At 45.0% G+C, this 26,974-nt stretch overlaps 1 protein-coding gene across 1 annotated transcript; it reads right to left on the bottom strand.

The window, feature by feature from the left end:
• Nucleotides 1-3,572: 3,572 nt before the first annotated feature.
• On the bottom strand, nt 3,573-25,502 carry LOC130291909 (synaptotagmin-like protein 2). Its single transcript, XM_056541342.1, has 4 exons — nt 25,429-25,502; nt 14,932-15,338; nt 3,704-3,855; nt 3,573-3,589 (listed from the first exon to the last, which is right to left on the bottom strand). The coding sequence occupies exons 2-4, from the start codon at nt 15,051-15,053 to the stop codon at nt 3,573-3,575; spliced, it is 291 nt and encodes a 96-aa protein (XP_056397317.1). The 5' UTR covers nt 15,054-15,338; nt 25,429-25,502.
• Nucleotides 25,503-26,974: the final 1,472 nt, after the last annotated feature.

The raw sequence follows: 26,974 nt of genomic DNA, 5'->3' as shown, positions 1-26,974 counted from the left end.
TAAAATCACGGTAAAGAAACGCTACCCCCTACCTCTTATCTCAGAACTCTTTGATCGCCTTCAAGGTGCCCACATCTTTACCAAACTGGACTTAAGAGGTGCTTATAATCTCATCCGCATCAGGTAGGGGGACGAATGGAAAACTGCATTTAACACCAGAGATGGACACTTTGAGTATCTGGTCATGCCCTTTGGCCTGTGCAACGCCCCTGCCGTCTTCCAAGACTTTGTTAATGAAATTTTTCGTGATCTCTTATATTCCTGTGTTGTTGTGTATCTGGACAATATTCTGATTTTTTCTGCCAACTTAGAAGAACATCGCCAGCATGTCCGCATGGTTCTTCAGAGACTTCGAGACAATCAACTTTATGCCAAAATGGAGAAATGTCTGTTTGAATGTCAATCTCTTCCTTTCCTAGGATACTTGGTCTCTGGCCAGGGACTACAAATGGACCCAGATAAACTCTCTGCCGTCTTAGATTGGCCACGCCCCTCCGGACTCCGTGCTATCCAACGTTTTTTGGGGTTCGCCAATTATTACAGACAATTTATTCCACATTTTTCCACTATTGTGGCTCCTATCGTGGCTTTAACCAAGAAGAATGCCAATCCTAAGTCCTGGTCTCCCCAAGCGGAAGACGCATTTAAACGGCTCAAGTCTGCCTTTTCTTCTGCTCCCGTGCTCTCCAGACCTGACCCATCTAAACCCTTCCTATTGGAGGTTGATGCCTCCTCAGTGGGAGCTGGAGCAGTCCTTCTACAAAAAAATTCTTCCGGGCATGCTGTTACTTGTGGTTTTTTTTCTAGGACCTTCTCTCCGGCGGAGAGGAACTACTCCATCGGGGATCGAGAACTACTGGCCATTAAATTGGCACTTGAGGAATGGAGGCATCTGCTGGAGGGATCAAAATTTCCAGTTATCATTTACACCGATCACAAGAATCTCTCCTATCTCCAGTCTGCCCAACGGCTGAATCCTCGCCAGGCCAGGTGGTCGTTGTTCTTTGCCCGTTTTAACTTTGAAATTCATTTTCGCCCTGCCGACAAGAACATTAGGGCCGATGCTCTCTCTCGTTCCTCGGATGCCTCGGAAGTAGAGGTCTCTCCGCAACACATCATTCCTCCTGACTGTCTGATCTCCACTTCTCCAGTCTCCATCAGGCAAACTCCTCCAGGGAAGACCTTCGTTTCTCCACGCCAACGTCTCGGGATTCTCAAATGGGGTCACTCCTCCCACCTCGCAGGCCATGCGGGCATCAAAAAGTCCTTGCAACTCATCTCTCGTTTCTATTGGTGGCCGACTCTGGAGACGGATGTTGTTGATTTTGTGCGGGCCTGTACTGTCTGTGCCCGGGATAAGACTCCTCGCCAGAAGCCTGCTGGTCTCCTTCATCCTCTGCCTGTCCCCGAACAGCCTTGGTCTCTGATTGGTATGGACTTTATTACAGACTTACCCCCATCCCGTGGCAACACTGTTGTTTGGGTGGTCGTTGATCGATTTTCCAAGATGGCACATTTTATTCCTCTTCCTGGTCTTCCTTCAGCGCCTCAGTTGGCAAAACAATTTTTTGTACACATTTTTCGTCTTCACGGTTTGCCCACGCAGATCGTCTCGGATAGAGGCGTCCAATTCGTGTCAAAATTCTGGAGGGCTCTCTGTAAACAACTCAAGATTAAATTAAACTTCTCTTCTGCTTATCATCCTCAATCCAATGGGCAAGTAGAAAGAATTAACCAGGTCCTGGGTGACTATTTACGGCATTTTGTTTCCTCCCGCCAGGATGACTGGGCAGATCTTCTACCATGGGCCGAATTCTCGTACAACTTCAGAGTCTCTGAATCTTCTGCTAAATCCCCATTTTTCGTGGTGTACGGCCGTCACCCTCTTCCCCCCCTCCCTACTCCCTTGCCCTCTGGTTTGCCCGCTGTGGATGAAGTGACTCGTGATCTTTCCACCATATGGAAAGAGACCCAAAATTCTCTTTTACAGGCTTCATCTCGCATGAAAAAGTTTGCCGATAAGAAAAGAAGAGCTTCCCCCATTTTTGCTCCCGGAGACAAGGTATGGCTCTCCGCTAAATATGTCCGCTTCCGTGTCCCCAGTTACAAACTGGGACCACGCTATCTGGGTCCTTTCAAAATCTTGTGCCAAATTAATCCTGTCTCTTACAAACTTCTTCTTCCTCCTTCTCTTCGTATTCCCAATGCCTTTCATGTCTCTCTCCTTAAACCACTCATCATCAACCGTTTCACTCCCAAACTTGTTTCTCCCACTCCTGTTTCCGGTTCTTCTGACATCTTCTCCGTGAAGGAGATACTGGCCTCCAAGACGGTCAGAGGGAAAAATTTTTTTTTGGTTGATTGGGAGGGCTGTGGTCCTGAAGAGAGATCCTGGGAACCTGAGGACAACATCCTAGACAAAAGTCTGGTCCTCAGGTTCTCAGGCTCCAAGAAGAGGGGGAGACCCAAGGGGGGGGTACTGTTACGCCGAGCGCTCCGGGTCCCCGCTCCTCCCCGGAGCGCTCGCAACATCCTCGCTACTGCAGCGCCCCGGTCAGATCTACTGACCGGGTGCGCTGCGATACCGCCCCCAGCCGGGATGCGATTCGCGATGCGGGTGGCGCCCGCTCGCGATGCGCACCCCGGCTCCCGTACCTGACTCGCTCTCCGTCGGTCCTGTCCCGGCGCGCGCGGCCCCGCTCCCTAGGGCGCGCGCGCGCCGGGTCTCTGCGATTTAAAGGGCCACTGCGCCACTGATTGGCGCAGTTGGTCTAATTAGTGTGTTCACCTGTGCACTCCCTATTTATACCTCACTTCCCCTGCACTCCCTCGCCGGATCTTGTTGCCATTGTGCCAGTGAAAGCGTTTCCTAGTGTCTTCCTAGCCTGTGTTCCAGACCTCCTGCCGTTGCCCCTGACTACGATCCTTGCTGCCTGCCCCGACCTTCTGCTACGTCCGACCTTGCTCTTGTCTACTCCCTTGTACCGCGCCTATCTTCAGCAGTCAGAGAGGTTGAGCCGTTGCTAGTGGATACGACCTGGTTACTACCGCCGCTGCAAGACCATCCCGCTTTGCGGCGGGCTCTGGTGAATACCAGTAGTAACTTAGAACCGGTCCACTAGCACGGTCCACGCCAATCCCTCTCTGGCACAGAGGATCCACCTCCTGCCAGCCGAATCGTGACAATGGAGTATACTTTACTACACCAACATAAGGAATTGCTATTTTTGGCAGGACATTGGCCGACCCTGTTAGATATTCAGATATATCTTGGCACTGTTTGTGTCATTTGCATAATTATTGTAGGTTAAAAACATAAAATAAGGCCTAGTTAAATGGCAGTATTATCCTTTTTCACACTGGCATTCTTTCTGTACTATTGGGTGTTCTGTTGCTTTATGAAGTAGAAAGATCTGTGTCTGCAATTGTATTATTTCTGTCAAAAATACCAGCACCCCATTGTAAACATGATTTATTGGGATTCAGTGTCTTTTTATCAGTTTTATAATATCTGTCATTTACATTTATACTACCCTGTATGCAAAGTGTGAAAATCATCAAGCCCAACAGGACTAAAAATCTAACACATCTAATGGACAAAAAAAAAAGTTGAAAAGAGAGAATCAAGCAAATAACCAAATAAAATATCTTATTCAGAAACCAAAACATAAAAACTTGACACAATGACATCCATAAAACTTACTTTGAGCTGCATTTCGCTTTTTCCGAATGGACGCTCTAAGTAAGTCAGAGCCTTGTAAGTCTTCCTGGAAACGTCGAGACTTGACATCCTGAAACCATTGTCCGGTGACAAATTTTTTCTTTTTTTCATCTTTTAACGATCCTTGGAGACGTCTAGATAAAAAACGAAAAGAAAAAAAAAGAAAGACACACAACTATTTAGCAGCAGAATATATCATAATGGTTCCTCTCATCCATATCAATATTTAAATTCACTCTATTCTACAATTATGTAAATGGGCATGTTATACAATATTATCACAGTACTGTATAATAAAGAATGTGCCAGTTGCATTTTTTTTAAAGTAGTACCTGACTTTGACTGATACATAGTGAGGAAGTTGGTAATGACCTGAGCAAACAATACACGATTTTTTTTTTTTGTACAATGTTTTTTATTGTTTTGTTACGTAGTGTTTACAATTAATCTTTTTCATGATGAAAGAATAAAGGAACTGGCATTAAACAGGTGTCAAACCTGAATCAAGATGTGGTGGGACTGCCAACTTTCTCAAAGGGAAGGCTAAATGATTACTGCAAAGCAGGCATAGTAAGCTTTCTATAATGTATAGTACTGTGTAGGAGCAAAACATAAAATAAGACATTTATTATCTCTTCCCCTTTAGAAAGTTGATGACAATTGCTATTATGTTCACCACTCCATTTACAGTTCCAAAATTCATAATCACATCATATAGGAACTTTGTTCCTGTGACCTAATAATATTGAATTGTGGCTGCACTTAACGTTTGGTAGTGGGAGATGGAATTATTCAACCAGTACTCAACTGAAATGGAACTGTATAAATCTGTATGCAAGAGTGTAATCACTCGTCCGTGTTTGACCCGAAGGGTTAAACTTTCTTGTGCTCTGGCTTGGTTTGGTTGCTGTGACTATGCCCTAGCCAATCTGGGGTTGTGAACAGCTGACCAATGCTGTGTTCTGCCTAAGGGTCTATTCACACGACAGAATTTCTGCTCATCTCCCCCAATTCCGATTCCACTTGTTTGAATTTTGTGCTGAATTGGTGCAGAATTGGTGTGGAATCCAAGCAGGAATTCTGCCGAAGTGTGGACTCCCATAGAAGTGTATTGGGATTCATTTGAGGGAAATCCCTCAAGCAGAATTCCACTTGAGGAAGTTCTACCATGTGAATAGACCCTAATTCTTCAACTGTGTTGCTGGCTATATATGATCTGGTGTGGCCCCCGGCCTTGGCTGGTGAAAAAGAGTGTTCTCCAGTTACTAGCATTCCTATTGATATTCAGCTCTCTGGTTTTGACTTTGAATCTCTAGACTTCCCTCTTGCTTTCTGATTCGATATCTATTTGCTTCTCTTGGTTTAGACTTCGGCTTGTTGACTACGGTTTATTTGTCTGTCTTCCCTTGTATTGTTAGAATCAGTCTTTTCTGTATTTTTAGAGTTGGTGTCCTATTGTATTTCTGACCATTTTCCTGACGTGTACTGTATACCTCTGTAGTTTATTATTTTGACACCTACAGATCTTGCACAAAGACAGGCAGGGACCATCTTCGTGGTTGTGGACACGTTATTTAGGACAGGTATGCAATAGGAAAGGACAGAGAGTGTGGGCGAGTTCAGGGCCTCACCATATTCCTGCCCTATGTGACAATAAGCTCTCCAGAATGGCAGCTGCAGGTGGTACTGCAGTGCCAAAGAAGTAGAAGTAGTAAGTGAGTGCCAGGCTTCCTCCGTTACTACTGAGATAGGAATAACACCGGTCATCGGTAAACAGCAGTAACACATACACACTTCCTTTATCAGTATAACAAAGTCAAGAGTGTTTTTGTCCACATATTTGCAAACTCTGTCCTCTAAGGCTATCAGACACATTTTTGTCTTATGGCCTGCAGTCAGGCCAGGACTTGTAGCCATGATAAGGATAAAAAAAATGCATCTGAATTATGCTAGTGTTAATCCAGCCTTATTATGGTGTAAATCTGATCCCATAATATTTAGTCTATATTGCAAAACTAAAATTAGAGATGTCCAAAAAAAGGACATGTTTTCCATGAGTGTGTATCTGTTTACACACATTTATGTAGGCATTTGTGTGGAAGCCCATATTCATTGGATAGATACACTAACAAAGCTTCTCTATTATAAATTATTCACCAGGCCTAGTCAATTACTTCTAGAGTGACCAAATTTTACCCTGGTAGACAAGATATCTGTACTAAATGCAAAACTGTCTCACGTGTGTTCATTGACTTCATCTGGCAATGTCTATATGTTCAAAAATACTGGGCACAAATCAACCACTTCCTCAAAGGGAACCTGCCACCAGATTTTACTCTATTTAAAGGGTGGCAACACATTATATAGGGTAAAATAAGGACAACAGGACATGACAGGTTCCCTTTAACGATACGATGGGCATAGTCTGTCTGCTCGGTATGTTAGATTCTGATAAATATTTCTCCTCTCGTAATTGGATGAATGATGTTACTTAGTCATTGGACCATTTTGTATCAATGGTTCCCTACCATATAATATACAGTCATGGCCGTAAATGTTGGCACCCCTGAAATTTTTCTAGGAAATGAAGTATTTCTCACAGAAAAGGATTGCAGTAACACATGTTTTGCTATACACATGTTTATTCCCTTTGTGTGTATTGGAACTAAATCAAAAAATGGAGGACAAAAAGCAAATTGGACATAATGTCACACCAAACTCCAAAAATTGGCTGGACAAAATTATTGGCACCCTTAACTTAATATTTGGTTGCACACCCTTTGGAAAAAATAACTGAAATCAGTTGCTCCCTATAACCATCAATAAGCTTCTTACACCTCTCAGCCGGAATGTTGGACCACTCTTCCTTTGCAAACTGCTCCAGGTCTCTCTTATTGGAAAGGGCGCCTTTTCCCAACAGCAATTTTAAGATCTCTCCACAGGTGTTCAATGGGATTTAGGTCTTGACTCATTGCTGGCCACTTCAGAACTCTCCAGCGCTTTGTTGTCATCCATTTCTGGGTGCTTTTTGACATATGTTCGGGGTCATTGTCCTGCTGAAAGACCCACGATCTTGGACGCAAACTCATCTTTCTGACACTGGGCTGTACAGTGCGACCCAAAATCCGTTGGTAATCCTCAGATTTCATGATGCCTTGCACACATTCAAGGCACCCAGTGCCAGAGGCAGCAAAACAACCCCAAAACATCATTGAACCTCCACCATATTTCACTGTAGGTACTGTGTTATTTTCTTTGTAGGCCTCTTTCCATTTTCGGTAAAGAGTAGAATGATGTGCTTTACCAAAAAGCTCTATCTTGGTCTCATCTGTTCACAAGATGTTTTCCCAGGAGGATTTTGGCTTACTCAAGTTCATTTTGGCAAAATATAGTCTTGCTTTTTTATGTCTCTGTATCAGCAGTGGGGTCCTCCTGGGTCTCCTGCCATAGTGTTTCATTTCATTTAAATGTAGTCGGATAGTTTGCGCTGACACTGATGCTCCCTTGGCCTGTAGAACAGCTTGAATATCTTTGGAACTTGTTTGGAGCTGCTTATCCACCATCTGGACTATCTTGCGTTGACACCTTTCAAACATTTTTCTCTTCTGTCCACGCCCAGGGAGATTAGCTACAGTGCCATGGGTTGCAAACTTCTTAATAACTGTGGAGATTGTTGATATTTTTCCACAATTTTGGTTCTCAAGTCCTCAGACAGTTCTCTCCTCTTTCTGTAGTCCATGCTTAGTGTGGCACACACAGACACACAATGCAAAGACTAAGTGAACTTCTCTCCTTTTTATCTGCTTTCAGGTGTGATTTTTATATTGCCCACACCTGCTTGAAAAAAAGAATATTTTTTGCAAATTTAGAAAATTTTGTCCAGCCCTTTTTTGAGTTTGGTGTGACATTATGTCCAATTTGCTTTTTTCCCTCTTTTTTTTGGTTTAGTTCCAATACACACAAAGGGAATAAACATGTGTATAGCAAAACATGTGTTACTGCAATCCTTTTCTGTGGGAAAAAAAATTTCAGGGGTGCCAACATTTATGGCCATGACTGTATATATATATATATATATATATATATATATATTTACATAGGGGCATCCCGGACAAATATCACACCATCTGGTCTCCTTGATTGTGCTCACCTTGCGTTGTTAGGCATACAAGTATGGAAGACGCAATAATTGATTAGGTTAGTTACTCATATATATCCTCTCCTCCTGTTCTAAATCAGTCCACATTTTCGATATCTCTGTTTAAGGATGCCCAATTGGGCATTTTGCTTTCTTTGCTGAATACCAAGTACCCAAATAATTGATGTGTGCACCATATGAGCAACCTCATGAATCTTTATAACAGTGTTTGACTGTGAAAGTGTAATTATTGAGTGCAAATTGTTTGAAGGATGCAAAGAATTTGAATTCTATGAGGGACATTTATCAATGTTTGTGTCACGATGCCGGCTGGCAGGTAGTGGACCCTCTGTGCCAGAGAGGGATTGGCGTGGACCGTGCTAGTGGACCGGTTCTAAGCCACTACTGGTTTTCACCAGAGCCCGCCGCAAAGCGGGATGGTCTTGCTGCGGCGGTAGTGACCAGGTCGTATCCACTAGCAACGGCTCACCTCTCTGGCTGCTGAAGATAGGCGCGGTACAAGGGAGTAGGCAGAAGCAAGGTCGGACGTAGCAGAAGGTCGGGGCAGGCAGCAAGGATCGTAGTCAGGGGCAACGGCAGAAGGTCTGGAAACACTGGCAAGGGACACACAAGGAACGCTTTCACTGGCACTAAGGCAACAAGATCCGGCAAGGGAGTGCAAGGGAAGTGAGGTAATATAGGGAGTGCACAGGTGATAACTCTAATTGGAACCACTGCGCCAATCAGCGGCGCAGTGGCCCTTTAAATCGCAGAGACCCGGCGCGCGCGCGCCCTAGGGAGCGGGGCCGCGCGCGCCGGGACAGAACAGACGGGGAGCGAGTCAGGTAGGAGAGCCGGGGTGCGCATCGCGAGCGGGCGCTACCCGCATCGCGAATCGCATCCCGGCTAGCAGCAGGATCGCAGCGCCCCGGGTCAGAGGACGTGACCGGGGCGCTGCAGCGGAGGAGGTGAAGCGAGCGCTCCGGGGAGGAGCGGGAACCCGGAGCGCTCGGCGTAACAGTACCCCCCCCCTTGGGTCTCCCCCTCTTCTTGGAGCCTGAGAACCTGAGGAGCAGACTTTTGTCAAGGATGTTGTCCTCAGGTTCCCAGGATCTCTCTTCAGGACCACAACCCTCCCAGTCTACTAAAAAAAAATTTTTTCCTCTGACCTTTTTGGCAGCCAAAATCTCCTTGACCGAGAAGACGTCCGAGGAGCCGGAAACAGGAGTGGGAGGAACAGATTTGGGAGAAAAACGGTTGAGGATGAGTGGTTTGAGAAGAGAGACGTGAAAGGCATTAGGGATACGAAGAGAAGGAGGAAGAAGAAGTTTATAAGAGACAGGATTAATTTGACACAGAATTTTGAAAGGACCAAGATAGCGTGGTCCCAACTTGTAGCTAGGGACACGGAAGCGGACATATTTAGCGGAGAGCCATACCTTGTCTCCAGGGGAAAAAACGGGGGGAGCTCTTCTTTTCTTATCTGCGAACCTCTTCATGCGTGAAGAAGCCTGTAAGAGAGAATTTTGGGTCTCTCTCCATATAATGGAAAGGTCACGAGAAATTTCATCCACAGCGGGCAGACCAGAGGGCAAGGGGGTAGGGAGGGGGGGAAGAGGGTGACGGCCGTACACCACGAAAAATGGGGATTTGGAGGAAGATTCAGAGACCCTGAAGTTATACGAGAATTCGGCCCATGGAAGGAGATCTGCCCAGTCATCCTGGCGGGAGGAAACAAAATGTCGCAAATAATCACCCAGGATCTGGTTAATTCTTTCTACTTGTCCATTGGACTGGGGATGATATGCAGAGGAAAAATTTAATTTAATCTTGAGTTGTTTACAGAGAGCTCTCCAGAATTTAGACACGAATTGGACCCCTCTATCCGAGACAATCTGCGTAGGCAACCCGTGAAGACGAAAAATGTGTACAAAAAATTGTTTAGCCAACTGAGGCGCAGAAGGAAGACCAGGAAGAGGAATGAAATGTGCCATTTTGGAGAATCGATCAACGACCACCCAAATAACGGTGTTGCCACGGGAAGGGGGTAAATCAGTAATAAAATCCATACCAATCAGAGACCAAGGCTGTTCGGGGACAGGCAGAGGATGAAGAAACCCAGCGGGCTTCTGGCGAGGAGTCTTATCCCGGGCACAGATAGTGCAGGCTCGCACAAAGTCCCCAACATCCGTCTCCAGAGTCGGCCACCAATAGAAGCGGGAGATGAGTTGCACAGATTTCTTGATGCCCGCATGACCTGCGAGATGGGAGGAGTGACCCCATTTGAGGATTCCGAGGCGTTGGCGTGGGAAAACAAAGGTCTTTCCTGGAGGAGTCTGTCTGATGGAGGCAGGAGAAGTGGAGATCAGGCAGTCGGGTGGAATGATGTGTTGCGGAGGGAGATCAACTTCTGAGGCATCCGAGGAACGAGAGAGAGCATCGGCTCTAATGTTCTTATCGGCAGGACGAAAGTGAATCTCAAAATTAAATCGGGCAAAGAACAGAGACCACCGGGCCTGGCGAGGATTCAGCCGTTGGGCCGACTGGAGGTAGGAGAGGTTCTTGTGGTCAGTGTAGATAATAACAGGAAATCTTGATCCCTCCAGCAGATGCCTCCATTCCTCAAGTGCTAATTTAATGGCTAGAAGCTCTCGATCCCCGATGGAGTAGTTCCTCTCCGCTGGAGAGAAGGTCCTAGAGAAAAAACCACAAGTGACAGCATGCCCGGAAGGATTTTTTTGTAGAAGAACAGCTCCAGCTCCTACTGAGGAGGCATCAACCTCCAATAGGAAGGGTTTGGAAGGGTCAGGTCTGGAGAGCACGGGAGCCGAAGAAAAGGCAGACTTGAGTTGTTTAAAGGAGTCTTCCGCCTGAGGAGGCCAGGACTTGGGATCAGCATTTTTCTTGGTTAAAGCCACGATAGGAGCCACAATGGTAGAAAAATGTGGAATAAATTGCCTGTAATAATTGGCGAACCCCAAAAAGCGTTGGATAGCACGGAGTCCGGAGGGGCGTGGCCAATTTAGGACGGCAGAGAGTTTGTCTGGATCCATCTGTAGTCCCTGGCCAGAGACCAAATATCCTAGAAAAGGAAGAGATTGGCATTCAAACAGACATTTCTCAATTTTGGCATAGAGTTGGTTGTCACGAAGTCTCTGAAGAACCATACGGACATGCCGGCGGTGTTCCTCTAGATTGGCAGAAAAAATTAGGATATCGTCCAGATATACCACAACACAGGAGTATAATAGATCACGAAAAATTTCATTGACAAAGTCTTGGAAGACGGCAGGGGCATTGCACAGTCCAAAGGGCATGACCAGATACTCAAAGTGTCCATCTCTGGTGTTAAATGCCGTTTTCCACTCGTCCCCCTCTCTGATGCGGATGAGGTTATAGGCGCCTCTTAAGTCCAATTTAGTGAAGATGTGGGCACCTTGGAGGCGATCAAAGAGTTCAGAGATGAGGGGTAAGGGGTAGCGGTTCTTAACCGTGATTTTATTAAGACCGCGGTAGTCAATGCAAGGACGTAGGGAGCCATCTTTTTTGGAGACAAAAAAAAATCCGGCTCCGGCAGGAGAGGAGGATTTACGGATAAAGCCCCTTTTTAGATTCTCCTGGACGTATTCGGACATGGCAAGAGTCTCTGGGGCAGAGAGAGGATAAATTCTGCCCCGGGGTGGAGTAGTACCCGGGAGGAGGTCGATAGGGCAATCATAAGGCCTGTGAGGAGGTAGAGTCTCAGCTTGTTTTTTGCAGAACACATCCGCGAAGTCCATATAGGCCTTGGGGAGACCGGTTACTGGAGGAACCACAGAGTTACGGCAAGGGTTACTGGGAACCGGTTTTAGACAGTTCTTAGAACAAGAGGACCCCCAACTCTTGATCTCCCCAGTGGACCAATCCAGGGTTGGGGAATGAAGTTGAAGCCAGGGAAGTCCAAGGAGAATCTCCGAGGTGCAATTGGGGAGGACCAAAAGTTCAATCCTCTCATGATGAGATCCGATGCTCATAAGAAGGGGCTCCGTGCGGAAACGTATGGTACAGTCCAATCTTTCATTATTTACACAATTGATGTAGAGGGGTCTGGCGAGACTGGTCACTGGGATGTTGAACCTGTTGACGAGAGAGGCCAAAATAAAATTTCCTGCAGAACCAGAGTCCAAGAAGGCCACTGTAGAGAAGGAGAAGGCAGAAGCAGACATCCGCACAGGCACAGTAAGACGTGGAGAAGCAGAGTAGACATCAAGGACTGTCTCTCCTTTGTGCGGAGTCAGCGTACGTCTTTCCAGGCGGGGAGGACGGATAGGACAATCCCTCAGGAAGTGTTCGGTACTAGCACAGTACAGGCAGAGGTTCTCCATACGGCGTCGTGTCCTCTCTTGAGGTGTCAGGCGAGACCGGTCGACCTGCATAGCCTCCACGGCGGGAGGCACAGGAACAGATTGCAGGGGACCAGAGGAGAGAGGAGCCGAGGAGACGAAACGCCTCGTGCGAACAGAGTCCATATCTTGGCGGAGTTCCTGACGCCTTTCAGAAAAACGCATGTCAATGCGAGTGGCTAGGTGAATAAGTTCATGTAGATTAGCAGGAATTTCTCGTGCGGCCAGAACATCTTTAATGTTGCTGGATAGGCCTTTTTTGAAGGTCGCGCAGAGGGCCTCATTATTCCAGGACAATTCTGAAGCAAGTGTACGGAATTGTACGGCATACTCGCCAACGGAAGAATTACCCTGGACCAGGTTCAACAGGGCAGTCTCAGCAGAAGAGGCTCGGGCAGGTTCCTCAAAGACACTTCGGATTTCCGAGAAGAAGGAGTGTACTGAGGCAGTGACGGGGTCATTGCGGTCCCAGAGCGGTGTGGCCCATGACAGGGCTTTTCCGGACAGAAGACTGACTACGAAAGCCACCTTAGACCTTTCAGTGGGAAACAGGTCCGACATCATCTCCAGATGCAGGGAACATTGGGAAAGAAAGCCACGGCAAAACTTAGAGTCCCCATCAAACTTATCCGGCAAGGATAAGCGTATCCCAGGAGCGGCCACTCGCTGCGGAGGAGGTGCAGGAGCTGGCGGAGGAGATGACTGCTGAAGCTGTGGTAGCAACTGTTGTAGCATAATGGTCAGTTGAGACAGCTGTTGGCCTTGTTGCGCAATCTGTTGTGACTGCTGGGCGACCACCGTGGTGAGGTCAGCGACAACTGGCAGAGGAACTTCAGCGGGATCCATGGCCGGATCTACTGTCACGATGCCGGCTGGCAGGTAGTGGACCCTCTGTGCCAGAGAGGGATTGGCGTGGACCGTGCTAGTGGACCGGTTCTAAGCCACTACTGGTTTTCACCAGAGCCCGCCGCAAAGCGGGATGGTCTTGCTGCGGCGGTAGTGACCAGGTCGTATCCACTAGCAACGGCTCACCTCTCTGGCTGCTGAAGATAGGCGCGGTACAAGGGAGTAGGCAGAAGCAAGGTCGGACGTAGCAGAAGGTCGGGGCAGGCAGCAAGGATCGTAGTCAGGGGCAACGGCAGAAGGTCTGGAAACACTGGCAAGGGACACACAAGGAACGCTTTCACTGGCACTAAGGCAACAAGATCCGGCAAGGGAGTGCAAGGGAAGTGAGGTAATATAGGGAGTGCACAGGTGATAACTCTAATTGGAACCACTGCGCCAATCAGCGGCGCAGTGGCCCTTTAAATCGCAGAGACCCGGCGCGCGCGCGCCCTAGGGAGCGGGGCCGCGCGCGCCGGGACAGAACAGACGGGGAGCGAGTCAGGTAGGAGAGCCGGGGTGCGCATCGCGAGCGGGCGCTACCCGCATCGCGAATCGCATCCCGGCTAGCAGCAGGATCGCAGCGCCCCGGGTCAGAGGACGTGACCGGGGCGCTGCAGCGGAGGAGGTGAAGCGAGCGCTCCGGGGAGGAGCGGGAACCCGGAGCGCTCGGCGTAACAGTTTGCTTATGTATCCTTTTTTTTTGTAATTTTTTCCTTACTTTTTTTTGCTTATGTGCGACTTATTTATCAATTAGTTTCAGCCTGTTGATAATTTTCTTTCATGTAAGCAATTTTTCCTTTTTTACTTTGGTAGTAGCTTTTTCTGCTCCATGTTTGAGCTGGAGTAAATTTTGTCAATTTGTAACCTTGTTGCGACTTTTTTTTGCGCAGTTGCGACTGTCGCAGTTAATAAATACCTGACTACCCGTAGTCCATTTTAAAATTATTACTATGTAGTTACGTTTTGGAAAACGTGCTTTTCTCGCTTTCCAATCAAAATGTCGCACGAAAAAGCGCGTAGTCGCATACATACATACAGTTTACATACATCTGCAAAAAATTATTCCACAATAAAGTATTTTAGGATATCTTTCAAAAATTACCTACATGAGAAAAAAGGGAGCCTTTTGCAAGTAACAGATAAAAGAAACCAAAGATAATATAAACTGCTGTTTGCTGGACCAGTTAAAGGGGTACTCCGGTGAAAAACATTTTTTTTTTAAATCAACTGGTGCACGAGAGTTAAACAGATTTGTAAATTACTTCTATTAAAAAACCTTAATATTTCCTGTACTTATTAGCTGCTGAATACTACAGTGGAAATTATTTTCCATTTGAAACACAGAGCTGTCTGCTGACATCATGAGCACAGTGCTCTCTGCTGACATCTCTGTCCATTTTATGAACTGTCCAGAGTAAAAGGAAATCCCCATAGCAAACATTTGCTGTTCTGGACAGTTCCTAAAATGGACAGAGATGTCAGCAGAGAGCACTGTGCGCATGATGTCAGCAGACAGCTCTGTGTTTCAAAAAGAAAAGAATTTCCGCTGTAGTATTCAGCAGCTAATAAGTACAGGAAGGATTAAGATTTTTTAATAGAAGTAATTTACAAATCTGTTTAACTTTCTGGCACCAGTTGATTTAAAAAATAAAATAAAAAAAAAAAGAAGTTTTTCACCAGAGTACCCCTCTATTCATTCTAAACAGCAGTACAGGCTATTGGTTGTACCAATGATTAATCATTGTTTGTACCTGGTTCATAGTTTAGAACACTGTTCTAACTATGTCCAGTATGTAGGGTCCTACCTGATGCGGTCCCCATCTTTCTTCTGTAGTTCCGCATCTCGCTGCAGGACATTCATGAGCTTATCATACTCCTCTTCCGTCAAGAAGCTGAGGTCCAGCATGGTGCCCGAGCTGTTCTTCATTGGAAACAGAACCGAAACTACTACATAAAACCAAGCTGGAACACTTCAACCATGGAGGGATCCTAGGCAGGAATAACTTCTCTTTGAAGAACGGAGTTAGCAGGAGCAGTACATGTGGAAAGCTGGCAGCTTCATCTTCTGAAGTTAGTTTCTATCCAGAAGTAATGAAGGATAATTTCCATCCACTTTCTGTAATGCAGTCACTGTGTTTCCAAGCAGACTACACTGGTCCCCATTGTTTTTAGTAATAGGGTTTAGGGTGCATTCCAGACGTCACCGTTTTTCCTGCGAAGAAAACAAGAGTAAACTAAACTGGTTACTGCACAGAAAAAAAAAATCGAGATTCTAGATCAACATGACATATGGAAAGTGAATGTGTACGATGAGGGTGGATATTTACTTACTGGTACATGTTCCAAGGAAAGCTACAGAACCCTGCTTATTCCAATAGTGCTGGCAAATTCTGCAGAGGCAGCTAACTGGATGTGGTGATATCAGCTCTTTAAGGTGAGGGCACGGGAAAAGCAAACACTGAGACCAGGACGTGTTGTTTTAGAGAAAAAAAATGAACTGTGTAAACATGGAGCATAGCGCATGTGGATAGGACAAAGCGGAGGTCATCCGTCAAACTCCAAGGGCACCTGGGGCTTTTGTTGAGAAAAGGATCTCAGGTAGATTCAGGAAGTCGGCTTGTTTCAGTTAGGGTCTTTAAAGGGGTACTCCACCCCTAGATATCTTATCCCCAATCCAAAGGATAGGGGATAAGATGTCTAATGGCGGGGGTCCCGCTGCTGGGGACCCCCCGCATTCTACCATGCGGTACCCACCTGTAACGGCTTCCGGAACCATTGGAGGCCCTCAGGGTAATACCATCCCGACCACGAGAACGGAAGCTCGTGACGTCACACCCGCCCCCTCAATGCAAGTCTATGGGAGGGGGCGTCACGCCCCCTCCCATAGACTTGCATTGAGGGGGCGGGTGTGACGCCACACAGGGGCGGAGTCGTGACGTCACGATCTTCCGTTCTCGTGGTCGGGATGATATTAGCCTGAGGGCCGCCAGCGGTTCAGGAAGCCGTTACAGGTGGGTGCCGCATCAAAGAATGCGGGGGTCCCCAGCGGCGGGACCCTCGCCATCAGACATCTTATCCCCTATCCTTTGGATAGGGGATAAGATGTCTAGGGGTGGAGTACCCCTTTAAGAAGGGACAAAACATATTACAGCCCGTCTGTTGTTCATGACTCAGATGAGAGACATCTGCACAGCAGTAATAAACTTCATATAGGAGTGTCTACCAGTCCTACCACTTTCCTTCACCATCCCGCACACCAATAATACAACATAGCCTCAGGGCAGGCCAGAAATACGTTGTAAGAAAACCTTCTGGGGACACACTATAATCACAATGGTGTTAATATAGATTCCTGAAAGCAAGTGACCTTAGACAGTCAGGTTTTCTTAAAGCTATAGTAAACAATTGCTGGAAAGGAGACAGTGGAGAGGCAGAGAAAAGGTTACAAAAATAAGACCATTATAGCACGGCCCTTTGTCTATGACGCTTTACAACATACATATAAATATCAATGCATATTGCTATCGATTTACAGCTTTCTATTGTCCAAGGCAGCTACATTGTTTCCCCCACTAAACCTGAAGTCTTATCTACATTTGCTGTGCAGTTGAATGTAACCTATTGTTCCCTGTTATCATCCATTTCAGTCTGGAAAGAGACTGATCGTATTGTTATTCACTGGTGTCACCGACATTAAAGGGGTACTCCGGTGGAAAACTTTTTTTTTTTAAATAAACTGGTACCAGAAATTTAAACAGATTTGTAAATTACTTCTATTAAAAAAATCTTAATCCTTTTGGTACTTTTTAGAAGCTGTATGCTACAGAGGAAATTCTTTTCTTTTTGGAACACAGAGCTCTCTGCTGACATCATGACCACAGTGCTCTCTGCTGACATCTCTGTCCATTTTAGGAATTGCCCAGAGCAGCGTATGTTTGCTATGGGGATTTTCTCCTACTCTGGACAGTTCTTAAAATGGACAGAGATGTCAGCAGAGAGCACTGTGGTCATGATGTCAGCAGAGAGCTCTGTGTTCCAAAAAGAATAGAATTTCCTCTGTAGTATTCAGCAGCTAATAAGTACTGGAAGGATTAAGATTTTTTTTAATAGAAGTAATTTACAAATCTGTTTAACTTTCTGAAACCAGTTGATTAAAAAAAAAATAATAAATAAAGTTTCCCACCGGAGTACCCCTTTAATGCTAAGCTAAACCAGTAGCCTCCCATCTGCCCCAGGACTTTACAGACAGGTGGTAACTCATTGGCAGTTACGCTTGATGGCTTAGTATGGATAGCAAAACCTTTACTATACCTAACCTTACAAAGATACCCAAGGGACAGTCATTTTAGGCAATACTTTTATTGCAGATTATAGAGGTTGAAAAATAAACGTATCCTGCAGTAGCACAGACTCTAAACCGTGTTCTTCTCCTAGGTTTATCTATATTGATAAATGAGCCAGAATCATTTTTATTGTGAGCCAGTGTGCTATAGTAGATTTGGTCTTGCAGCACTGAAAAACAAAAAATGTTACTGTACTGCACATACTGTTCACACAAAATGCTTTAATACTCTGTGTGTGTATTTTAAATATTTGACAAGTCCACATTGTTTGCTTCAAAAGGTGTAGACTATTGACACAACACTTGTTATCTAGCGAAAAAAGTAATTTACAAAATTGTGAACTTAAAGGGCTACTCCACTGCTCAGCCTTTGGAACAAACTGTTCAGAACGCTGGAGCCGGCGCCGGGAGCTTGTGACGTCATAGCCCCTCCCCCTGATGACTTCATGCCCCCCCTCAATGCAGGGAGGTATTACATGTTCTGTACTCTTTACCTGTGCCAGGGTTAGCTGCTCCTTTGGACACCAGGTCAGGGCAGCTCCATGTTACTTTTTTATGACAATGGCCCTCGGGTTGTAAGTCTATCTTGCTTTCTTACCCGACTGCTTTTTTCCCTGGTATTTATTATTATTATGTCGCATCCTGTTTGTCGCGCTGGGTTTTGTTGGTTTTGGTTTCCAACTCCTCTGAGTTGTCGGGAAAAAATCCACAACAATTCAACAAATTCGGGCTGGAAACCTTTATAAATACGTGAATCAATAACATGAACAGACAGAAAATGGGCCGTTGATGGCGCTGGTCCTTATGGAAAGAAAGTTCTATAGACCCTTCTCAGTGTCTAAAACGTGATTTATTAGCACAGAAAGCAACGCGTTTCTGGTCTGAACTGGACCCTTCGTCTGGCAAAGTGCACTTTGCCAGACGAAGGGTCCAGTTCAGACCAGAAACGCGAAAAAAGGGAAAAAAGGGGGAAAAAAGGAGGCTAGAAAAGGAAAAAAGGAAAAGGAGAAAAAAGGAAAAAGAAGAAAAGGAAAGGAAAAATTGCGATGTGAAAAAAATGATAAATGAAAAATGTGATCACAGCAAACTGAACAGATGGATTGAGAAAGGGGTAAAAAAAGAAAAAATACGGTGCATAATTATAATGGCAAATTGAAACAAGATATGAATGTATGTGCCCCAGATAATATATCTCATATACATAAGAAATGAAGATGGTGTATAATAGAGGAACCACGCTGAATCTAATAAAAATAAAAAACTATACTAAATAAAAAATAGTGAGGGAACTGAAAAACATGTTGATATTTGTGTAAAAATAAAAGTGGAAGACTTGAAAAATTGTATAAAAAGTAATGAATAAAAGGCTATCAAAGGTGTTGTGCTCTCAGCGCAACGTAAATCGGTGAGTGCAACAATTAAACCTGTCTCCATCTCCCCTTAAACATCCTTCACTAGGGGCGCATATCCCTGGTTTTTCTTTATCTTTTCTATTAATAAATATGTGGGAAAGCTCAGAAATGTCGGGTTACGCTCCTTTTTCGGGTTTGGGAGAATCCACATCGGGTCCGTCGGGAAAACATTTTGCATCATGTCGCAGACTGGCGCACGCTGTCTGCGACATGTTGCAGACAAAGATGCGCCAAAAAAAAAGGGACAAAACAAGTCGAGTTTAGAATAGTAAATGGGGGCCATTGTGGATTCTGTACAAAACCCTGAAGAAGCTCCTGTCCTCTACATAGACCCGCATTTCCCAACCAGGGGGCCTCCAGCTGTTGCAAAACTACAACTCCCAGCATATGGCTGTCCGGGCATGCTGGGAGTTGTAGTTTTGCAACAGCTGGAGACACCCTGGTTGGGAAACAATGACAGACAGTGATTACAGCTCCCAGCAGCTCTTTCTTACTTTTATATGTAAGGACTTTGCTTTATCTGTATTAGTTATCAACCTATATTTCTAATGGTAAACCATGATAGTATAAGACAAAAACAACCCTTTAAAAACTGAAAATTGCTGAACTTTCTGCTAAACAATCATTAACATTTTTGTTTACAAATTATTCTAAAAAAGAAAGTGGAGAAATTGCAGTAAGGAGGAAAGTCAGAGTGAAACATTAGGAAACCCCCAGCATGGACATACCAATGGCTATATTCCCCTGCAGGGGCACAAGCATAAAAAGCCTATGTAATGGACATACGGTGGCGTACAGATTTTAGTAAAAGAAAATCTATTTCTTTCACATTTTATACAGTTTTTTACACACTTATAATGGCCCAGATTTATCAAACTGTGTGAGAGAAAAAATGTGATTTTCCCACAGTGACCAATTACAGCTCTGCTTTTACTTTACCAGAGCTAATTAGCTGAGCTGTGATTGGTTGTTGTGGAAAAATTCCTCCACTTTTTCTCCCACACAGTTTGATAAGGTTAGATTATGCGCTCCAGCTGCACACGCTGGCTGTGAGCGCATGGTCCCGTTACCTGCTGCTGGCGGGGCTGGGATTCACATCGCGGGACGCGCCTGCATGTGAACCCCAGTCCGTCACCCACCAGGTGCTTCCCCTGCCCCCGCCTCTCTGCTCTGGCGCGCGGGCCCCCGCCCCCTAATGCGCGTGTGCGCCGGAGCTTTCAGATTTAAAGGGCCAGTGTGCCCATTAGTGTAGTACACCTATGGCTCATTGATAAATTCCTCCTCCTCCTTCTCCCACACTTCCCTGCCAAATCTTTGTTGCCTTGTGCCTGAGAGAAAGCATTACTGAGAGTTGCCTTGCCATGTATCTGATCCTTTGCTCTGTGACCTTACCTTGCTCCTCTGTGCCGCCTGCCCTGACCTTCTGCTATCCAGACTACGAGTTGCCTCATCCCTCCTGTGCCTCGCATCGCCTCAGCCACCTGTGTGGTCGAGCCATGCCAGGGGTAGCGACCTGGGTGCCGCCTGCCGCAGCTTTGCGGCGGCCTCTGGTGAAAACCAGCGGCACCTTAGACTCCGCTCCCTGGTACAGTCCGAGTCATCTATCACACAGGTCCAGCGGATCCACATACACCGGTGTTCCTTTCTTCTTAAACGTGAGTGTTACAGTGAGATCAAGCCATGGATCCCGCTGAGGTACCCCTGCCTGAAGTCACGGATCTTCCCTCTGTTGTGGTACGTCAGTCTCAGAAATTGGCGCGACAGGCGCAGCAATTTACTGTCTGCTATGATACAACAGCTTTTGGTCTTGAAACAGCAGCAACACCCGCAACCTGTCCCCCTACCTCCTCCAGCTCCTGCAGCGTCTTCTGGCTCCCAGCTACGTCTTCCATTACCCTCTAAATATGATGGTGATTCCAAGTTATGCAGAGGCTTCGTTACACAGTGCTCCATGCATTTGGAGCTCATGTCTGAACTGTTTCCGATGGAACGTGCTAAGGTGGCCTTTGTTATTAGCCTACTGTCCGGAAAAGTCCCGGCCTGGGCTACACCCCTTTGGGACCGGGGTGATCTGGTAGCTTCCAACTTGACGGCTTTTCTGGCAGAATTTTGCTGTGTATTTGAGGAACCCGCACGTGCCTCTTCTGCTGAGATGGTTTTGCTGAATCTATGTCAAGGGAATTCTTCCTTTGGTGACTATGCGGTTCAATTCTGCACTCTAGCCTCAGAACTAGCATGGAATGATGAGGGCTTGTGTGCCACATTCAAAAAAGGACTGTCTAGCAGGATTACAGATGCCCTGGCTGCACGTGATCCTCCTTCTCTGACTGAACGTATCCACCTGGCCACACGTATTGATGTGCATTTTGCTGAAAGGCAGGAAGAACTGCACTTAGAGAGGGCACCTGCTCGAACACGGAGATATCCTCGCCTGGCATCCGCACACCGGAGCTTTAAGATTTAAAGGGCCAGTGCGCCCATTAGTGTAGTACACCTGTGGCTCATTGATAAATTCCTCCTCCTCCAACACTTCCCTGCTGGATCTTTGTTGCCTTGTGCCTGAGAGAAAGCATACCTAAGAGTTGCCTTGCCGTGTATCTGATCCTTTGCTCTGTGACCTGACCTTGCTCCTCTGTGCCGCCTGCCCTGACCTTCTGCTATCCTGACTACGAGCTGCCTAATCCTTCCTGTGCCTCGCATCTCCTCAGAGCCGTGCCTGGGATAGTGGCACCTTAGATTCCGCTCCCTGGTACGGTCTGAGTCATCTGCCACACAGGTCCAGCTGATCCACATCCACCGGGGTTCCTGTCTTCATAAACGTGCGTGTTACAGATAAATCTTGGCCTGTTATGCTTTATACAACAGCTGTTTTCTATGATATCTACTAAGTAATAAAAAGCAAATGGAAATCAATAATAATAATATCATGTATAAATATTGAAATACATGTAGACGATAAATACATGTTTATAGGGTGTGTACCAAACAACAGATGCATATAAGCAACTTTTAAGTGTATACCTTTTCAGGACTAACTAATATAGGAAACAACATTTTTTTTAAATTGTATTTCACGTTGATACAATAACTAATAAAACCAGCAAGCCCTGTGTTGTTGTCTAAATACTTGAAATATCCAAAGCCCACATGTATTTATACGGCAATATAAAAAAGGTTTCCAGATGTTACCAGTCAACCAAATATCAAAAGGACACTCTGTTAGAATACATTTGGGTCCATAGTTTTTTTCCCTATCTAAATATATATTTCTGAAGTAGTCCATAAATGTGGTGCAAAACAAATGGACTGACTTCCGATGGAAATGTTCAAAGCAGGGTATTTACAGGAAATTGTGTGACAAAGTTATATTTTTAATCTATGTAACCATTTCCATTTTTATAAGCTTGCTCTTTATGCAGTGACATTTTATACGAGCGATGAGCAGATGGTATATATCCCAGAAACTCTGCTGCAGTTGAGAGATAAATATTTTTTTTAGCTGCTGTAACAGGAAGATGATTTCTTTCCATTCACTTACAGAGGAGGTTTAGACCCATCTGTTTAAGTATATTTCATGGAGTAAATTTATTTTTCTACAAGATGTTGATTTGTAAGATAAGATGTTCTTTATCTGGAAGACGAAAAAATTCCGCTAGTCTAAAGACATGAAAAATTGTTTTTATCAACATCCAGGTCTGCACTTTTGAATATAGTTCCATGCAGTGTCTTAATAATAAAATAAACCATTAATTAATATATATAAGACACACAGATGCAAAATACTGCTACTCGATAAACACTCGGCTATCAGGTCACTCTACTAACAAACCTTATTTACAGAAAAAAAGTGTATATGATATAACCCATTGACAGGTAGAAAGAAGATCATCCTGTGTTTGGTTGGGTTTGCAGTGTTTAAGGGGTTATCAAACATAAAGTGACTTAAGTAATTAGGTGTCATACACTAATGGACATGTTTTCCAAGGATCTGTGCTTGTGTTGGTGGTAAATGGTCATGTCCTGTGCCCCCTATTACACTGAAGGATCCTTGGCTGGGTTCACATATATCAGGCGTCCGGCATAGTTTTCCTCTGGCGTGCACCGGAGGGAAACTGATGCTAGAACTGATCACATTCGTTTGAATGGAACAGTTCACAATCATCCAGCATCTTAATTCTGACGCCGGATGGTTGGAAACGCTGGACAGGGGAACACAGCTTGCCATAAACAATGGATGCAGGATGCCATACAACTGATGACAAGTTGTCATCAGTTGTGGCATCAGTTGCGTTGAGATCCAGGCTGAGTTCACCTATGCCGGACATTTGTGAACCCAGACTTACATCATCAGGGGGCTGACTTCACACAAAACAGACAAGACAAAAAAAATTTGGCTTTTTGGAAATTTTTGGGATGTTTTTTGAGAAATGATCATTCAAAAACATCCGGTTTGCAGCAAACTGCTTAGTAGCATTTGTTGTAGCAAAATAAAACAGATAATAAATGGCTGTAAAAATGTCTGACCTCTTCTACTCTGTGCAGTTCCCGAGACAAGCAGAGATGTCAGCAAAGAGCACTGTTGCCAGACAGAAAAGAACAACTCAACTTCAGCAGCAATTATTGATTATTATTTTAATAGAAATAATTTACAAATCTGTTTCACTTTCTGGAGCCAGTTGATTTATATATATATATATATATATATATATATATATATATATATATATATATATATATATAAAAGTTTTTTCCTGGAATACCCCTTTAATAACAGAAAAAACTGCTGGAACTTTCATCCATTTTTTTTGCATGAAAAACTAATGAGGCTAAAAACACAGACCAAAAAACTGGGTGTGCACATATAGCCTCAAACAATGAGGCACCCCTTGTTGATAGGGAGGCACAGCTGGGGTTTTCACCTATGTAGTTATATGCTGCACCAACCATTATTTGGCTACAACCCCATCTGGTAGCACCAGGGTGAAAGCTTTTATACAAATGTTAATGCTATAGTAGGCTCAGGAGACAAAGGATAAGGTATATATTACTTTTAATTTAGGCATAATCAGAAGAAGTGAGGATCAGATAGTAGTATGTTCCGGCTGGTAAGGCCCCAGTAGAAAAAGTAAGAGATGCCCTGCAGGATCACTCTTGGTAAGCACATAAGGATACATTGAGGAATTGCTTAAAAATCAATATAAGTCTTCTAACACTATAATATTATTATTATTCAAACCTCTTACATTAGCAGTGGGAGAATTTTAATAACATATACTGTGGTATGTTCATTAGAGATGAGCGAACTTACAGTAAATTCGATTCGTCACAAACTTGGCTCGGCGGTCGCTGACTTTTCCTGCATAAATGAGTTCAGCTTTCAGGTGCTCCGGTGGGCTGGAAAAGGTGGATACATTCATAGGAAAGAGTCTCCTAGGACCTTATCCACCTTTTCCAGCCCACGGGAGCACCTGAAAGCTGAACTCATTTATGCAGGAAAAGTCAGCAACCGCCGAGCCGAGAAGTTCGTGACGAATTGAATATACTGTAAGCTCGCTCATCTCTAATGTTCATCATAGGAAGGAATTCTTTACTGTAATAGCAATGAGACTATGGAACACTCTGCTACATGATGTGATTGTTCATTCGCTACACAAGGATTGCCTAGATTTGTTTGTTTTCTTACAGATTAAAGGGGTTCTCCGGTGCTTAGGCATCTTATCCCCTATCCAAAGGATAGGGGATAATATGCCTGATCGCGGGAGTCCCGCCGCTGGGGACCCCTGTGATCTTGCACGCAGCACCCCGTTTGTAATCAGTCCCCGGAGCGTGTTCGCTCTGGGTCTGATTACCGGCGACCACAGGGCCGACGGCGTGTGACGTAGGCTTGCATTGAGGGGCGGAGCGTGACATCACACGGGGGCGGGGGCGTGACGTCACACGCCGTTGGCCCTGTGGTCGCCGGTAATCAGATCCAGAGCGAACGCGCTCCGGGGACTGATTACAAACGGGGTGCCGTGTGCAAGATCATGGGGGTCCCCAGCAGGACTCCTGCGATCAGGCATCTTATCCCCTATCCTTTGGATAGGGGATAAGATGTCTAAGCACCTGAGAACCCCTTTAAGGGGCAGATTCATCAAAACCTGTGTAGAGGAAGAGTGGTGAAGTTGCCCATAGCAACCAATCAGATTGCTTATTTCATTTTTTCACAGGTCACATTAAAAATGAAAGAAGCGATCTGATTGGTTGCTATAGGCAACTGCGCCACCCTTCTTCTACACAGCTTTTGATAAATCTCCCTCTAAATCCAGATACTGAAAGATATTCTTTTTCTAATCTGTTTCTTTTATCTGAAGAGGCCATTCTACAATAGTTGTCGGAACCTTTATTCTGCTGAGGTCCATTTGCATATTTATGCGATCATTTGTGGGCCATACAAAATTATCAATTACCTTGAAAAATTAGCCGCTATATTTGGTGAAACAATAAATTAACTTATCCCTAATGTGATAGCTGGAAATGCTTCTCTATGGTGAGGTGTGTAATGTTACCTGGTATTGATGATGTTGCTACTCCCAAATACTTTTCAAGGTTTGCATTGGTCAGTCTGGAGGTAGTGGCACCTCCACAGGTATGTAGCCTGCCCTAAAGGTAGGTAGGACCTTCCCTAAAGGTAGTGTTCTCCCTGTAGGAAGGAACTGCCCCATAGGTAGCTTGCCCATTGTAGGTACCACCCCCTGTAGGTAGTTTTCCCCTGTATACAGAACCATGTTGTAGGTAGTTTGCCGTCCTGGTGGACTTGATGGACTTTTTTCAACCTTAACTATGTATCTCCCTACGGAAGAACTGCTTTATGATCAGTTTCTTAATATACAGTGGGCCCTCAAGTTACAATATTAATTGGCTCTGGGACGACCATTGTATGTTGAAACCATTGTATGTTGAGACCAGAACTCTATGGAAACCTGGTAATTGGTTCTAAAGGCACCAAAATGTCATCCAAAAATAGGAAAAAAGTGAGGATTAAAGATAAATAAGTAGATAACTAATATAGATAAAGCAAATCCTTACATATAAAAGTAAGAAAGATCTGCTGGGAGCTGTAAATCACTATCTATGTCAGTGTTTCCCAAGCAGGGAGCCTCCAGCTGTTGCAAAACTACAACTCCCAGCATGCCCGGACAGCCAAAGGCTGTCCGGGCATGCTGGGAGTTGTAGTTTTGCAACCGCTGGGGGCACCCTGCTTGGGAAACACTGTTTATGTAAAGGACTGGAGCTTCTTCGAGGTCCTGTACAGTACAGGCAATGTCCTAAAAAAGTAACATGGAGTCGCTGGTGTTCAAAGGAGCAGGTAACCCTGGTACAGGTAAAGAGTACAGAACATGTAATACCTCCCTGTACTGTAGGGGGCGCTACCAGACATCAGTCAGTGCATACGCTTCAGTAATACAGGTGTTTTACCAGTAAATTGCCCATTCTGATTGGTCAGTTCTTTCAGCCATTGACACGTTTCACAGATCTGGACTGTCCATAACATTGTATGTTGAGTCTGGTTTCAAGTTACAATGGTCCAGAAAAGATCATTGTATGTTGAAACTATTGTATGTTGAGGCCATTGTAAGTTGAGGGATCTCTGTAGTTATTGTAGGTAAAGGGTGGACCTAAAACTTAAAATAAGATAAACAATGTAATGTAAAATAAATACTGATATAGAGAAGGATAGCACTCACCACTTCAGGTAGCTTTGGATGTGTTATCTTTATTGCATATTAATCCAAAAAGTGACGGCGTGCCATGGATAGCATAGGTGCAGCGAGTGCGGACGCTGAGGCGCTCTCAGCAATGACGACAGCTGTTTCGTGGGATACTCCCACTTCTTCTGGTCATGTAATGTAATGTAAAACTAGTCAATACGTTTATAGATAAAGACAGATTGTTCTATCCCTACCATGGAAGTGGAAATAACTGCCAGAATCCTGATAATATCTGGTATTAGCTGGTATTTTGGAGGGTATATGTGCAACATATGTGTCAGATAGATTTTACTGACCGCAACTGACCTTTAGAGAACATCTAAGGTTTACATTTCAGGTATAG

Source organism: Hyla sarda, chromosome 9, assembly GCF_029499605.1.
Source record: "Hyla sarda isolate aHylSar1 chromosome 9, aHylSar1.hap1, whole genome shotgun sequence".
NCBI classification, from domain to species: Eukaryota; Metazoa; Chordata; class Amphibia; order Anura; family Hylidae; genus Hyla; species Hyla sarda.
This window is presented reverse-complemented; position numbering and strand designations above follow the sequence as displayed.